The sequence below is a fragment of the Frieseomelitta varia genome, unplaced genomic scaffold (genome assembly GCF_011392965.1).
Source record: "Frieseomelitta varia isolate USP_RPSP 00005682 unplaced genomic scaffold, Fvar_1.2 scaffold_514, whole genome shotgun sequence".
Taxonomy (NCBI): Eukaryota; Metazoa; Arthropoda; class Insecta; order Hymenoptera; family Apidae; genus Frieseomelitta; species Frieseomelitta varia.
In genome coordinates, this window is record NW_025110273.1 from 96417 (window position 1) to 113458 (window position 17042).

General features: G+C 38.3%; 1 protein-coding gene across 8 annotated transcripts in view; it reads right to left on the reverse strand.

The window, feature by feature from the left end:
• The window catches only part of LOC122533275 (guanine nucleotide-releasing factor 2), a 53391-nt gene that overhangs the window by 6156 nt on the left and 30193 nt on the right, over positions 1 to 17042 (reverse strand). For 4 of the 8 annotated variants that reach the window (XM_043662853.1, XM_043662854.1, XM_043662850.1 and 1 more), the window contains 15 exons: positions 6605 to 7010; positions 6191 to 6418; positions 5846 to 6031; positions 5409 to 5716; positions 4841 to 4957; positions 4128 to 4435; positions 3659 to 3866; positions 3373 to 3396; positions 2117 to 2312; positions 1773 to 2025; positions 1458 to 1698; positions 1360 to 1374; positions 1037 to 1211; positions 301 to 945; positions 77 to 208 (listed from right to left, as the gene is read on the reverse strand). In XM_043662853.1, coding sequence (XP_043518788.1) covers positions 77 to 208; positions 301 to 945; positions 1037 to 1211; positions 1360 to 1374; positions 1458 to 1698; positions 1773 to 2025; positions 2117 to 2312; positions 3373 to 3396; positions 3659 to 3866; positions 4128 to 4435; positions 4841 to 4957; positions 5409 to 5716; positions 5846 to 6031; positions 6191 to 6418; positions 6605 to 7010 — 3442 coding nt within the window. The remainder of the gene's footprint in view (positions 1 to 76; positions 209 to 300; positions 946 to 1036; positions 1212 to 1359; positions 1375 to 1457; positions 1699 to 1772; positions 2026 to 2116; positions 2313 to 3372; positions 3397 to 3658; positions 3867 to 4127; positions 4436 to 4840; positions 4958 to 5408; positions 5717 to 5845; positions 6032 to 6190; positions 6419 to 6604; positions 7011 to 17042) is intronic. The other 4 variants (XM_043662855.1, XM_043662852.1, XM_043662851.1 and 1 more) reach the window with 4 other exon arrangements.

Consider the following 17042-nt stretch of genomic DNA (forward strand, 5'->3'; position numbering starts at 1 on the left):
GTAAAAAGTTCAGTTTAGAAATAGCACTTAGAAATATATTTATTATTTTAAAAAATGGTTAAAGTTGCGAACTTACCCCTTTTTGAACCTCTTCATATTTTCAACAATATTAAATTGTTGCCATCTTTTTGAAAAATTTATGGTACCATCCGGTAACAGATCACTATTTCCAATATGCACGAATGTAAGATCTTGTAACACAAGTCCACTGTAAGTAAAAAAATTGTTTCATATGTTCGTAATATTTTAGGTGAACAGCGCTTTTCAATTATTAAGATAAAATAATTGACATGTACTTACATGTACGGAATACATGGCGGTTGTGTTTCTGCCAAAGCTTGTCTATAAGCTCTGAAACTACTAGAACTATCAATAAGAGCACAATATTCTTTTAAACCCTCCGTAATATGTTTTTGCCATTCAAGCCTTCTAATAGGCGCGCTATCTAATGCAGAAAGCAGGGCTAAGTAACTGTTGAAATTATTAATTTTTCTAAGGTGCTTCATTATTTTAATAAATTTAACAACATATTTTTCCCTGTCCTTCGCTTCATTCTCTAATCTGTGTTCCAGTATTCTTGATCTAGCCCAGTACGACATTTTATTAAAATGTTCCGTGAACCTAGTTAAATTTGGGCTTCGTTCTTCGTTCTGTTCTTGAGCCCAGATTAGCACTTCCGGAATCTCAATTTTCATGAATAAATCAGCATCTAACAACGTCATTTGTTCTGCAATTTGTTCGCTCTTAAAATCGAGAAGGGAAGCTTGCTTTGTTGTCACACTCAATGAAGAAAGAATTGGTTGGGTAGATTGTAACTGTTTCGCGGCATGTTTTTCTAAAATTTTAACACGCAAAGCTTTCGCCATAGTAAGATCACCGCTACATACTAATTGCTGTACGAATTCCATTAGGGTTTGCAAAAGGGTATCATCGAGATCTGACATGCTGAAAGAAGTTAACATTTTTATAACTATTAAATATTACGAAATATAAAAAAAGATTTAAACAATCGTGAGGAATTTGTTAGTGAACTTACGTTAAATCGCTAACAACTCTAACTAACAAGGAAAATGCTTCACGAGCTGCTCTTTGTTTAATAACATCAGCAGAACAAGAAAATCGCTGATGACGTTTATGTAATTTTTGAATTAATTCCAGTGGTTGCATGAACGTTCTATATGTTGTTAAGAACGCTTCTTGATACAAAAAGTCTGTAAATAAAACAAGCATCCAAATAAATTGAAAGATATACGAATTAAGAATTAATATGATATTTATTGATAGACGAACAACAATTTTATACTTTGTACATTTTAAGTTAACTTATTTCAAATGCATCTAACAAATTATTACACTGACCTGATTCTTTCTCATCTATGAAGCATGGAAAAATATGAAATACATTATAGCCTTTAATGAAGATATATTGATTGTCCAATATTTGAATAAAATCTTACCATGTTTATTAGCTTTGGTTGCATGAATTAACAGCGCATCAGGGTGACCGCCTCTTATATCCGGTCCTTCCTCATCCGATTTCTTGAAAACTAAATACTTGCCAATATCCAGTTCATCCAAAATGCTATCGTCTTGATCGACATCTCTTAAGTCCAGGGTATTGTCATCGATTGAAATCGATGACAAAGCATTACTAGCAGGTCTTGAGGATGGTAATATCGTGTCTAAGGCAACGTTATTCTAAAAATTTCGATTAGTAGTATCTTGTGTGATACAAATTTGTGTTAACATACGCGGGCCTGTAGAATAATTACCAATTTCACTGGAGTCGAAGGTGTTAACTCTCTTTTATCATGAATGCAACTAGATTCCTCTACTTTCACTGGAGTTGATGTTACAATTGGGTCGATCGTATGAATGCTTTGCATGCTGCTGGTTGGTTTTGGCGAAATTGGCGGAGGCGTGACATTTGATTTAATGGAACGGGATCTCTTTGGTGGCAATGCGGGTGGGAGACTAGAATTATTTGCTACTTCTGTTACTGATGGTGTCATCGTTATGAAGGTACTGAAACGAAATATAAAAAATACAAGAAAACACATTGTACATTTTGTCAAGCATAGGAAGATGCGCAAAAAATTGATGTCAAACCACATACTTTGAACTATCGTGTAACGTAGTTATAGTATGTGCCATAAAAGAACACGATTGTGTCGTAGTAAGGGCCATTTCGTGTTGCTGCCACTCTGCTTGCATTGAATTATAAGCTGCCATTGAATGACGGGTTCCAAGACCAGAGATGAAGTCATTGTTACTATGAGAACAATTCCCAAACATCTCCATGTATGCCATAACTGAAATAGATACCAACATAGATTTATATAATTTTAATGTATCAGGCAATATAACATATTTATAAAAAATAAATAAAAAATATGGTTTCATATATACATACATACATACATACATACATATATGATATACATATATATATGATATATATACATATATGATAGATACAAGCACGATTCATGTTAAAATGAAATATCAAAGCACAGGTATGTAAAATACAGAAAAACACTGATGCACAAGCATGTACCTCGATAGTATAGATAATGTAAATTCGTAAGTACGAGATATGTATGAACTTACTGGAATAAAAGTGAAATTTTTTAAATAACATTTTCACCACGATTAATTACACTCTTCACGATTAAACTAAGTGGGATAAATATTATAATAATGCAAGCATGAACAAATATCATGTATATTGAAAAAAATTTCAAATTACAGAAGATATATCCCATCGTTGATTCTTTACGTACAATTCTGGAAACGAAAACTAAAGTCAGCTGGCTTAACTCCAGAGTTAAAGAAGCACAAGTGTTAACTGACTATTAGCAAGAAAAGGTCAATTTAATTAATGGAACAATAACGACGCCCACATAAGTGATTGAAGATTAGTTTCTACGGTTAATGAAATTTAGAACTATTATAAAGATGTTAATGCAAATAATAAATTTATGAAATATGATAGATTTAAATTAAATAAATATACGAAATTTGATTTTATATTAAAAAAAAAATATGGTAAAATGTAATTAAATCATAATCATAATTATTCTTTATGTAGGAAAAAAAATGTATGCATTATTCTCCGTGTTTATATCAATTATATAAAAATATAAGCCACGAAAAAGCCCAAGGTATGAGTAAAATATCCAAGCTCGATATCAAATGAAGTCATGTTGGTCATTTCGACAAAATGAGATGAAAAGTAACGACGAGAACATGCCGCAAAAAGCTAGGAGCTTAAAAATCGTGTATAATTAATGCGTGAAACGAAGGGTTTCAACTTAGCGTGAACGTGTTTGCTGAGGGATAGCTGATTTGTGTGGGCAGGATCCCACTTACCAGAATATGCCACTGATTGGAACACTGGGGGATACAAAATATTGTATCAGTTTTAACCTACTATGTGAAAGAAAAATTCTGAACGACTATTCTAATATAATCTAGATAATGTCTAACATAATTTCGTCTAATAATTGTTCTTTTTAAATTTAAGCAACTTCATTTTTAATTGATATTATAATTAAGTCTTCCAACAGCAATAAAGCAACATGGTATTGAATATAGTATTGAATGTTATAGTATTGCTGTATTGCTGTTGTTTATCATGAACTATGATTTGACTTACTGTGTCTTTTCTTGAGAGGAAGTGGAGGAGGTTTACTAGCATCTGAACTATCGCCGTTATTAGTATGTAAACTACAGGTTGATAAATGCTCATTTTCAGGTACATTGTCGTACTGCGATGGCTGACGTTCTTTCCTTCGTTTCGACCGTTTTTCTGGCAAAGCTGGCGGCACACCATTAGCGTCCGATGAAGAAATCGATTCCACTTCCTACCAAACATGGGAACTCACATTTAAAAAAACACATACTTTTATATTTGCAAATTGTTAATCCATGATGTATTCTATTTGTAAATTTTCTTTAAATTATTGTAAAAATACAAAAAAATAACATACAGAATTTTTACAAATAATTATTTTATAAAACATTAAACTTATATATTATACTTTGGTTTGTAAATGAACTATTATTACGGCAAATAATAAAAATCACAAAAAATAAAGTGAAAATATGAAAACACCAACATTTACCAATTTTTCTAATGCCGCAGAATCTCCAGTTCCGGACATATTTGATGCGCTAACAGTACTTTTCGAGCTAGTCATTGTTTTTTGAGTAAAAATAGACCCGTTACTATCTGAAGACAATTTCGTTTGGGAAAACGATTGTTGCGAGTTGAACGTCTGGGAGTTATAACTAATACTACTTTGCTGGGAAGATCTTTTGGACGTCATACTAGAGGTAGTATAACTTTGAGATGAACTTCGTTGTGAATGCATTGATACGAAACCAGATTCCTGTGTCTGCGTTGACAACCTTTCCATTTTTCCTTCTATACCTAAAACATAATTTTCACACGATTCATTACGACACAGTAAGAATTTTCATTTGAATATTCTTTAACTTTCTTACACAAGTATGTTTCTAACGTTTCCCAACTCCTATTACCGGACATGGTGGCGTTTGTGTTTTCACAAAAACAACAATAAACTAATGAACGAACCGAAAAGAAGAATTCCACTTCGTTACACTGACTCGAATAAAGATCTATACTATACTGCTTGTTCACGTAGTCTGAAGGCCTAACACCTACGTTACCTGCTCCACTAGCTATTTGAGGAATTCTTGCGTAATTTTAGCTCTCACATTTTTTTCTATACATTTATAAATGTGCACCGTCATCGGTACTGCCGTTGCTTCACCATCACACTACTGGCGAAGATACGAATTTTCTATTACTCACCGGTAAATGGATTAAGCATTTCTTGTGGAGTTTGTTGACCCAATAACATGGTACTTGGTATGTTTGTTTCAGAACCGTCCCAACAACTACAGTTTGAACTATCGTTAACTTGCATGCCTATAAATGTGAAAGAATAGTCAATATATGTAGTTGCTTTTCTCATTTTCTGTGTAATGATTTTAAAAAGTTGGTCCGATAAAAACACTATTGATTAATATTTTTTCTGATTATATCATAGAATTTTTTAACGCAAATTATTTGATTTTTAAAGCTACAATCAGTCTGCATTCTAAAGTTCTTTCAACAAAACTGATTCCACGATCGAGACAAACGCGGTTAAAAACTATTTCGCTGACTAAGCACCTAACATAATGGTCATTTTGACACAAAAGGACATGTGCAGTTCTACCTACCATTACCTTCTTGGAAAGGTTCTAATTTCATTGTCATAAATTTAATATAAATCTTTATAAAGTAACTATTTATTTAACTTATCAATTGAAGCAAGACCGAGTTTTTCTTCCCAAAAGATATTGTTCACATCGATTCGAAGAGAATCATTCATTACCCTGGATAGTAGCCATCAGACTGAGATCCATACTGTCGTTCAGAGACTCGTCGTTTGGTCCCATTATCGCCCGTATCTCATCCTCGTCACGAGAATGGTTCAGGGCTGAATCCAAACTACCAGCCGACGCGCTTAGAAGAGACGACGAATCCTCTGGAGATCGACTTCGTAGGGAAACACCGTCAAGACTAGATGCTAAAAGACCTTCAGATTCATCGAGCAACTGTTGGGCTCTTGTTCTCCGTTTCGGTGGCAATGGCGGCGGTGTGCCGGAGGAACTATTTTCCTCCGACAGACACACATTAGTTCTGAAAATCATCGAGACGTTACTTTTTCAAAGTCACAGTCACTTTAAATGGAACTAATTTTTTCCAACTAGACACACAAGAGTACATGCACTGTTACTATCTACTACTATAAGAAGCTTAGGGAACTACCTCTCGGGGAGTGGCGGTTTTGGGGGAGGACTAGAATCCCTTAAAATCGACTCTGAACTATGCGAGCTACGGACCAAACTAGTAGTCGCAGCGGTCTGCTCTAAAATCTGCCTTTCCCTCGGGGTTAGCGGGATATCAGGTAAAGAATTTCTTTGTGGCGTCAATTCCGATCCATAACCGGACGTTCTGAAAACGTGATTCCGATGGTTCATCCTCAAATTCTACTGACTATGACGGCACAAAAACATGTACAAACTTTCGACGCTAGTTGTGAAACAATCGACAGAACGTGAAATTTATTGAAAATTACTATTACCGAGTAATAACGAGAGAGACAACACCCACCTATTACTATTCGTAACGGCGGCGGCAGGTTTCTGTCTGTTGGCGATCTTCTCATTCGCCAGGGCAACCAAGTTTTTCACAGCTTCTTCGACTAATCCTATGATGTGTGTCACGTTCTCGGTGTCCAGCGCAGAGGACTGGTCACCGTGTAGCAGCACGTCGTCGCAGAGTTTCAGTAATTGTGCTAGGGCTTGATACACTTGATTTGTCGCTGATCCCAGAGTGGAGCTTTATCAAGAAAATGTGAACGATCGTCGAACATTATTCTCTAACGATAACGTTTAACAGCAAATTTCGAAATATACATCCTAGCTTGCAAATGATCTTAGATCACGTAGACAAATTCTTCATTTCAAAGCCAAGAAACTCGGAAGGAGTAAGGTCACGTTTGATACCAATCAAATGCTGACTTACCTGTTCTCGTAGAGGAGATAGGACTTGAGCACAGTGTGTATAGTGGTGACAGTATCGAGGACGATGGTGCCGTTGCCGGGCAGCATCTCGAGCTTCTTCTTCGACACGACGTCTCTGAAGTGGAGCAGTGCCAGCTGCACCTGTCGCACGTGGATGTGCAGGTCACGGAGGGGATTCTTGTCGAGGGTTGTCGCGGCATCGGTGCAGCCGGGCGCGCTTTTGTCGCGTGGTGTCCGCGGCGAGGAGGGCGAGGCGGCCCTTGTGGCCGCTCCGCTGCCTCCACCTCCGCTTCCGCTACCAGGCGAGCGCATATGAGAGAGCTTCTCCAGGAAGTCCTCCTTGAAGGAGCGCGCACGACGCGCTAGTTTACCGCCGCGCGCCTTCCCGCCGGAGCGCTCCTCGACTTCTGCAATCGACAACGAAATTCAAATGAGAGAGTTTATGCAATCGACAACGAATTATAATTGACATCGTAATAATTCGATAACTGATGTTTTATTGTTGGAGCTTTAACGTTCGAGCTTCTCGTTTTATTTCGTCTCTTAAATTTTTTCACATTTTTTTTCTCCTACGCGCCAATAGAGCTTGGAATTCAGAAATTTGTTATTTTCTCGCTGCACGATCGGTAGTTTGAAATAAATATTGCAAACGACAAACTTCACGGTAGAAAAACGGACGTAATATCCGTAGGAAAAAAAAAAAAAAGTAGATTAGCCGAAACGGCGACTACTTTTCGATCGCGCGGCGAGAGTTCTGCGCTGAAAAATTTCGCGGCAGTGTCGCACCGTTGATATATAAAACCGATCCGTGAATTCACTATGCGAGCAAACAAATATATCGCGAACGAACGCGAGCAAATATTGAAAGTCAAAACGACGACCGGCGCTCAATTGATCGATTTTTGAGAAGATTCGAACGTGTAGAGGGTAGGGCTTCCGATTCAATTTACCTCGGGTTCTTTTATTTTTTTATTTTAAAGATTCTTTTTGCTATTTTTAAACGTGATTTGCTATAAGTTATTTATAAATTATGAAATGTATCGTAATTATGTACAGCAGAAATATATCTAGCTGCTCAATTTAGAAATATTATTATATGTTATTATATTATATTTAAGAAATATTATTATATATTATTATTATATTGTATTTAATAAATTATTGCAGATCTAATGCTTTGAATCTTCTCTCTTAGCTTGATTCTTACCTTCAGTATCAGTCGAAATAATTGAAAAGTTCTTTCGATCAAAACAAAATTCTTTCCAAACGAAACCACTATGTATAATTGCACAAACATCCCGGAACTTAAAACACCCCGCAAGTAACCGATAGCGGATACATCGCCCTATCGAATCTGTTTCTTGATGCACGGATCATTACTAGATTATTTGTCTGAACTAGCACGCAGAGAGGGTTGAACTCAGTCATCTTTGATGGTTCGCGTTTTGCAATAGGGGAAAATGCAACCAAAGCAACCTCTCCATCTCCTTCCACGTACGTAGGTGTGTATACACGCCACTAAATCAAGTTCTATTCACGAATTCCGATTGAAACCTCAATCAGACATGATTTGCGTTAAAGGCACGGCTCGGATGGCCGACAGAGATAATAGAAAACACGGAGGACAAGGTGGACGAGAGGGCACGTAGAGACCAACGGTCGATGCAAATTGCCGTGATTGACTGGATTCACAGAACACCGTTCGATTCCTATACGCCACGTCTATGGGGGGTCCGTGATCGAGGCAGTTGCAGCCACTGTACACGCGGTTTGTAAATAATCAGAGTCTTGATCCTTTGACATGTGAATTTAATTTCGAATGACGAAAAATCGTTGTTTATTTAGGGCAGTTTAATGCGCTCTCCTGCGCTGGAATGACGTGCCACGCAAAAGAGAATTTTTCGTCCCAAAAATTGCAATATTTTCTCAGTTTTCGGTATATTTAAGTATATATATATATTATATATACTTAAGTATATATATATATATATATATATATATATATATATATATATATATATATATTATAACCCAGACAAAGCAAATAATACATTTATTATTTGTCAATAATTTCTATCCAGTGACATCATACCAACGAGTTTAAAAGGAAAAGAAAGCGACGAATTATTGTATACGGTTCGGTCACTCGTTATGGTCCGCAATCAGTTGCCAGCAAGAGGTTAACCACTTGCGCTGGAATGACGTGCCACATCGAGAATTTTTTGTCCCAAAAATTACAATATTTTCTCAGTTTTAAGTATACTTAAGTATAACTCAGGCAAAGCAAATAATAAATTTATTACTTGTCAATAATTTCTATCCAGTGACATCATACCAACGAGTTTAAAAGGAAAAGAAAGCGACGAATTATTGTATACGGTTCGGTCACTCGTTATGGTCCGCAATCAGTTGCCAGCAAGAGGTTAAAAATTGTAATATTTTCTCAGTTTTAAATATATTTAAGTATACAACCGAAAGCAAATAATAAATAGTAAATTTACATACACTTAAAACTGAAAAAACATTGCAATTTTCGGCCAAATATTTTCAACGTGTGTGATACATCATTACAGCGCAAGAGGTTAAGTAAGTATGTTAATTAAGTCCCCTTGCAGGAGACAGTCGAGCGCAAAAGATTAACAACAAGACGATGATCAGTGAATGCGATCATTGGATGAAGTTAATACGAAGTTGCACGGTAGCATGGTTGTGCATGCATCGCGAGCTTCTCATCAAGTAAACATCACGTCACCTGTACACGTGGCACATGGATGGTGGTAACAAAGAGCCGCGAGATTGGCCAGGTCATCTTTCCATCGTTATCGGGAGCGTGCAACGTGCTCGAAAACGCAACGACCGCGATAACTTTCCACGCGTGTCCTTTTAATCGCGTCACCGCCAGCCATTCATCAGCGTGAAAGCTTCCCTGCCGTGCCGCATCACCTCGAACGCGTGAAACAGAACGGGGTTTGCCCTCGGTTTGATGGAAAACGCGAACCCGCATTGCGAGAGACAGGCTTTGGGGGAACCCCGTTGTCACCGTTGTCGTGACACAGCCATCAATCCGTGTATCCGTGTATCCGTTCGCCACTGTAACACGCGTTTCGCGATCGCCTTTTGGGAATCGGTAGCTCGTCGCTCGATCTTGGATAACTTCGGTGACTTGGATCAACAGCACTGCAACCGTGTCTGAACAGCCGAGACACAAGATTGGTGATGAAGAAATGGCTGACGAGAGTGAATTTTTGAATTGGCACTAATGGATGCGCCAGGTAGATTGACCTCTTACGCTGGAATGACGTGCAACGCACGTCGAGGATTTTTTGTCCCAAAATTGCAATATTTTCTCAGTTTTAAGTATACTTTTATTAAGTGTAACACAGGCAAAACAAATAATAAATTTGTTGCTTCTCAATAATTTCTAACCGGTGATATCATATCGACGAGTTGTTGTATACGGTTTGGTCACTCGTTATGGTCCGCAGATTAACCACTTGCGCTGGAACGACGCGTTGAGACTTTTTTGTCCCAAAATTGCAATGTTTCCTCAGTTTTAAGTATAACTCGGGCAAAACAAATAATAAATTTATTACTTCTCAATAATTTCTATCCGGTGATATTATGTTGTACACGGTTTGGTCACTCGTTAAGGTCCGCAATCAGTCGCCAGCGCAAGTGGTTAAACGAAGCAGACGAGATCGAGGGATTCTAGATTTATCCAGACAACGTTAGGACTTTGCAAGCTTGAAATGAATTTTGAACGTCGAAACAGTGACAATTAATGGAACAGTTCATGGACTATTCGTCCAAGAAACCAAGAGGCGTATACATTTTATTCCGCATTATCATTACTCAAAACAGCATCTAAAACTCGCCTTCAGAAAGCCATTTCCCGCAGCCTCTTACTCTTTCAACGCAAAACAAGCACTGTCGCAGTGACAAATTATAACGAGCTTAGCTCTCTCCAACTTGGTGTTCCACGCAAAAGGTAGGTCTAGCTACCGGGGAACGCTACGCGCAAAACGCTTCTAAATTACGAACGGCGAAGCGCGAGCACGTGGGATTTCGACAAAGCGGAACAGAGAGAAGTGTCGAGCAGCGCTAATAATTGCCTTAGTCGGCTGGAAATTCATTATCCACCAGTAGCTATCGTTAACTACAGCGTCAGGTCGAACTAATGGATTTTGGATTAGCGACGCGCCGATGCGATTTCCCGGGGACCGGAAATTGGGCAAAAAATGAGTGAATTCCGAAACCGGAAGGAATGGCCTTTGGAAATATGACACACAGCTTGAGAATAATATTCTTTCATCGGAATGAATCAACATCGATTAATAAGTTATTGATTAATCTAGCGCAATAAACTAAATAATAACAAATTTGTATTTGGCACCGCAGACGATTCATCCACAGTCTGATTCCGTATTCATCGGGCAATATGCTCTCGCCGTTATTGTCGGCGACAATTTCGCGAAACGATATCGATGTCCCGCGTGACCGTGGTTGGCGTCGTATCGATTCACTCGCTGTCGCTCGCCCCTTCTAATCAAGGAACGAGCCTGAAAATCGTCCGCGATACGGAGAAACTCGATAGCGCTCGGTCTGCGTGCAGCCGCCATAGTGTCGCGAACAAAACGGCGCAGGATGTCCGAGGCGATCTGTACGTCGTCGAGAAGAGGAACAAAACGGAGCGAAGAAACGCTCGTGAAACGAGAGATTGAACAACGATGAACAAAAAGAAAAATATATATATAGAAAGAGAGGGGGGAGGGGCGAAGAAAAGGACAAGGACGAAAAGAGAAAGAAAGAAAAAGACAAAAGGGGAAAAAAAAGAGGATGGAAATTGCGCGAAGGGAGGTATCACGTGTGTATGTACGGAGAGGCGAGACTTGGGATGGTTATCGTGGCCTGTGCGGTTATCGGATACGCGATTTCACGGCAGATCGTAGCTAATACCGAAATGCGGATTTTCCGGGTATTTCGCGGCGGAACCACGGGAAATCAGGATCATTCTACCGTCCGTGGAAAATGGTCTATTAATCAATCGTTTCGCGGTGGCCGGGACTGAATATCGGCCGGAGATCTCGCCAACCAGAGATTTATTGCGACCGCGTGAATGGAGAGTTACGTTTACGTCCAGCTGCAACACATACTAAATTAATTTAAATTCTTAATTAATGAAACTCTAAGAAATTTAATTTCTTAAATAATAAATTAATTTATCAAATCGGAAAGTTCTGCTTTTTCGTCCTTTCCCGTAAAAGTGATCATTGACAGAATATTATTCCTTAGTTTATTATGCTAATAATTATACTAATATCCTATTAGTTTATTATAATAATACTATTATACTATTAATTTAATATTATATAGCTGATACGCTATAATAATTATATTATACTAATATTCCATTAGTTTATTATACTAATACTATTATACTATTAATTTAGTATTATATAGCTGATACGCTCAGTCTCATTCACGAACTGACGAAAAATCTAAAAGTGATCTATCAGCGATAGTGTGCGATATTCATCGAATTTCTTACCTTTTCTCAATCTCTATCAATTCTCACACGCAGAGAGAAAGAAACGACAGAGTCGGCGATCACGAAAGTGACAAGCAATGGATTTTCAAACTGTCGTCGCGCTGCTAAATAATAATAAATGCGTGGCTGTTTTTTCCCGAAACACGCGCGTATCGCGAAGTCACGTTTGTACGATGCATTCCGTGAGACCGGGAGTCACGCCGAAATAACCGCGAGGTTGTTGCACCGCCTCGTAATACACGGCGCGAAATATGACTTCGGAACACGAGTTGGTAGAAGAGCACTGGGTGGCGGGAAGCGACAGTACGCTTGTTTGGTGGTAGTCTACATATTCTCGAGGGGTTGAAACAGGGGTTGTTCACGTTGTTAGAACGCGAGGTTCATTCGAACGTATGTATGTGTTTCACGATGCAATGATACAGTAATAATGATTTGATGATATTAATGATACAGTAATAATTTTAGCTAATTAAATACTTTTATATATGTATATGTAGTTATACATGTATATAAACACAATATATGTATCATTAGTACATTTTATAATTAATAATAATAGTAATAGTATTATTATAGAGCAGTATATTATATAGTAAATATAATACAATAACAGTAATCGTATTATTATATAGTAATAGTATTATTGTATATATAGGTATACTTTATTCGTTATACAGTAGTATTATTGTTTTTTTATAAGTATACTTTAGTACACTATATAAAGTACAAGTGTACAATATAAATATACTATATAAAGTATAAGTGTATAATATAAATATACTATACAAAGTACTTTACTATACTTTATACTGTATAAATAAAATATAAATATAAATATACTATATAAAGTATAAGTGAACTTCTAAAAAAAAAAAGAGAGAGAAACTATCATAATTGTTAAACCTCGTGCTAAACTAATAGAAACTATCGAAGAAATCGAATCCTAGAAATTTGATGATAAACAGGAATTGAAGATTAGAACATTCTGGTACAGCTAACTGCCCGCGCTTTGAACTATGAACCGCCGATGAATAACGCCGGCGAAATATGAAGAAGCGTTGCCGGGGCTTAAACAGCTTTCGAAATAGCTTAAACGCCGACAGAGGATTATTCCAAGATGGTGCGTTCGGACAACCAACTAAATTTAGTAAGCGAGCCCGAAACCGACGGCCAAAACACGGCGAAACACGGTGAAACGCTTCACCGGAGACGAGAATCCTCCGGGCTCCTCGGGGGCAATCAAACTGCATCGTTACCGCTGCCATATAAAGCGAAACGGCGAAGAAACGGAAAGAAAAGAAAAAAATTTCCATTTCGATTTCTTTCTCTGTCTGGGCTTACCGACGATGTGCGTCATCGTTGCTGTTATTGTTATTTTGCTGTTACGATTCCCATCGAATTCTCTTCCACCATTTCATTTAAAAACTCGGAAAAAATCCGAATAACAAATCGTCGAAGCAGAAGTCGTCCGTTTGGAAACGTATTTTCCTGATATTCTCCATGTTGACATTGTTATATTTATTATTTCGGTATTATCCGCTCGTCTGAACGCGAATGACTCATCCTGTCGCTCTCGCCGAGTCAATTATACTTATTACAGAATATTAATGGATCCCGTGTAATTCGGATCGGCGGTTTAATCACACGGCGTGTTGCTGCCTGGCTCTCGGACGAGTACCGATCAACAAATTCCCCGGCTAATTTGTTAACAGGTTAAATTCTATGCAACTGCGTCACTGCGTCATGGAAACCGGGGCTGGACCGATTCACTTCGGGAGATCTCCCCGATCCGTTTCGCTCGCAGCGATGCAATTACGGGACTTTAATGTTCACGGAATACCACGGACCGTATCCAGCTGGGAATTTCACGGCTCGATGGTGATATTAGCGAGCCCGGGATTGCACGCAGAGGAAGGGTAGGCTCGCGGAGAGTGATGTCGTATTCTGCGAATGAAAAAGATCGAATCGACGATTGAAGAAGGCTCTCCTCTCCGTTTACGGATCGTTTCTGTCTGGACGGATCTCGAGAGGCCTCTCTGCATCGCATTAACGTTTAACTTTTCATCGAACACGATCCATCATTCGGTAATCCGATATTCTATCGAGATTAATTTGACAGGAGATTGATCGTCTTAGAACAATGTTCTCGCTTTATAAATTTATAACCCCGATAATAATATTTGCTCGTGAAACACACTGGCAGCGTGTTTGAACGAGAAAATTAACGTGCCGTGGTTACCAAAAAATTAGAAACGAAATTCATAAAGCTTGGAAAACTTCGCGTAAAAGCGGAGGTCTTTTTCCAAACTCCGATCAGAAATTTAAGCGCGACGATTCCAGCGTGAATTTACCTGTACCAAACATCATTGTCAATCATCCAGCTCTGTCCAAACGGCATTCGGACTAATTACATTTAACCGGATCGCTAATTTACTTTGCATCTCTGGGGGCTCGTCAACCCCGGGACAATTCCCCCGCCCCCTTTCTTCGTCTGATTTCTCACTCGACGATTCGTTAAATTTCCACGTTAACGAGCGTCGCAATTACGTTAATCTGTCACGTGGTATCGGGACAATGACGCTCGAAACGCGGCCTGCGTTAATTATAATGAGAGATGGGCACGCATACGGAAAGGCTAAATTTGATTTGCAATGTCGCCGTTTGTTACCGTCGTCGATATTTCCGCCGGCGATGGGAATCAATTTTAACATAACATTCGCGCAAACACAAATCAATTCCGATATCGAAATTTCATTTCACCGTCGGATCCGATTACCGTGTCTAGAAAACACAATTTTACTTTTTGGAGATGTAAACCATTTTGTAAAATATAAAATGTACTTTTTATATTCGTTCGTTCGAAAGAAAATCCGATTATAACGAGCTGAGGTTATTCGTCAGCATTTGAGAACGAAATAAAAAAGATAGATTAAACGGAACAAATAGAACTCTCTCTCTCTCTCTCTCTCTCTCTCTTTCTCTTTCTCTTTGAAAAGAGTAAATATTATACATTTCACTTTAAATGTTACGCATTACACGGACTAATGTAAACACATTAGGGCTGAAAAAACGCGAGAGAATCGTTCGGCCGAGCGGATGAGCTTTCTAAATCTCGCTACATGCAAACCGTGCTGTTTTTCATGGTGAAAAGCCGGTGGAAAAGTGGCTGGTAAAACGCGGACGAGAAGTGCACTTCGCGGAAGTGTGGAAGAACGCGCGAGTGGCCTGACTGCTTGCTTCCCTGAATTCGACGAGCATTATATTCTCGAGCGTGTACACCGTGCATTTTCGCCCATTATTCCACCGATCGCGTTTTTTTTTTTTTTTTTTTTTTTTTTGCGAAAAAAAATCCCCCCCCTTTTTTGGCGAAATTTTGCCCCCTTTAGACTAGCTTTCAGTGAAAATTAATTGTCAACAGTCTCGTCATTCTCTTTTTCCCATTCGTCGAACTCGGTGAGGTGTTCGTTTTCAGACGAGCATGAGGAAGATCTGTATTCTTTGTTTCAGAAACAGAAGTCACGCGTGTAATCTAGTGAAGCGATACGCTCAATTCTAACGCAAGCAAACAAGAATTTATTTCTCTGACTCGGGGTCTCGTGTTGGGATCTGTATTCCAGGGCTACCGTCAGACATCGTAGATCGAATTCAATATTTCTCGTCGTAGTGGAACTGTGCATCTGGGACGCAAGAAAAATGTCAGAGAACGTTAGAAAATGTTAAGAAGGATTCAAGAGATGTTGTTAAGCGTTTACGTTGGTTGCGTTCGTTTACACGTGTTGGAGGTTAGCCCCTGAAGTAATAAATTGTTGATGAATTTATCCATGTGGCAACGATTGACATAACAGCGTAACACGTGTGTCGAACATGTGCGACGTCAAGAGAAGGAGAATGCTGATAACCTGTAAGAAATTAGACACAGAAGGGCCCTACGAGACAAATGCTACTCTCCTTTCTTCAAACGTAAATTTCTGTGCCGCAATTACTTGTAAATTGTTTCCTTTTTTTTCCGTTTCCGTGTTTACGAAAGTGACGTTTGACACGCCGGATACTGATATTTGAGATGAAAAGAAACGCGACAAATTTAATTAAATTTGAGTAAATGAATTTTACAATAATACGTCGAACAGTTTTACGATAATAGACATATTTATAATTATAAATATTCTTATTTAGAATTTACAGAGTTTCTTTTCCAACTATAAATTTATTTCTTCTCCAACTGTTAGTCGAATAAAATTTGTTTGTTCTCCAAATTTTATTCGACTACTTTTGCCATCTCGATGTTTAAAGTTTGACATTTTACTGTGCCCGATAAAAAATTTACGCACGATCGAAATTCTATTTCAATTCTTTAGCGTCTACTTCATCCCCGTCGTTATTTCTGACAATCGCAGCCGCGCATCTTGCATAATTCATAAATAAAATCGCGCGTGCTACGAACGAAAAATGTATAATAAATAATTAATCGAGCTAAAGACTAATAATTCACGCTTAACGCAGATAAGTTTAAACTTCCGTCTATCTCTCTCTCTCGTACATCTTCAATCGATGAGAATCAAAATTTGCCAAATCGATCGGATCAATTCCAGAACTACGTGCAGCAATAAAAAAGAAATGATATCACCGACCAACGAAACAAAACGAGAAAAATGTATTTTATCCGTGCATGCGACTCGTTACGGTCATCAAGCTTCGCTTCGCTTGATTAATTAGCAACTCTCGTTGCAAACAGAGCCCGTGACATTAAGCTTGCTCGAATGGAGGTTCACGGTCGAAAAACAATTTTTATCGAACGAAATCTTGTTTTCATCTTGTTGGAACATCTCGGAGAAGTAAATCAATCTACTCGTAAGAATGGAAAAAATTTCGCGGTACGAGGAGAAATAATAAT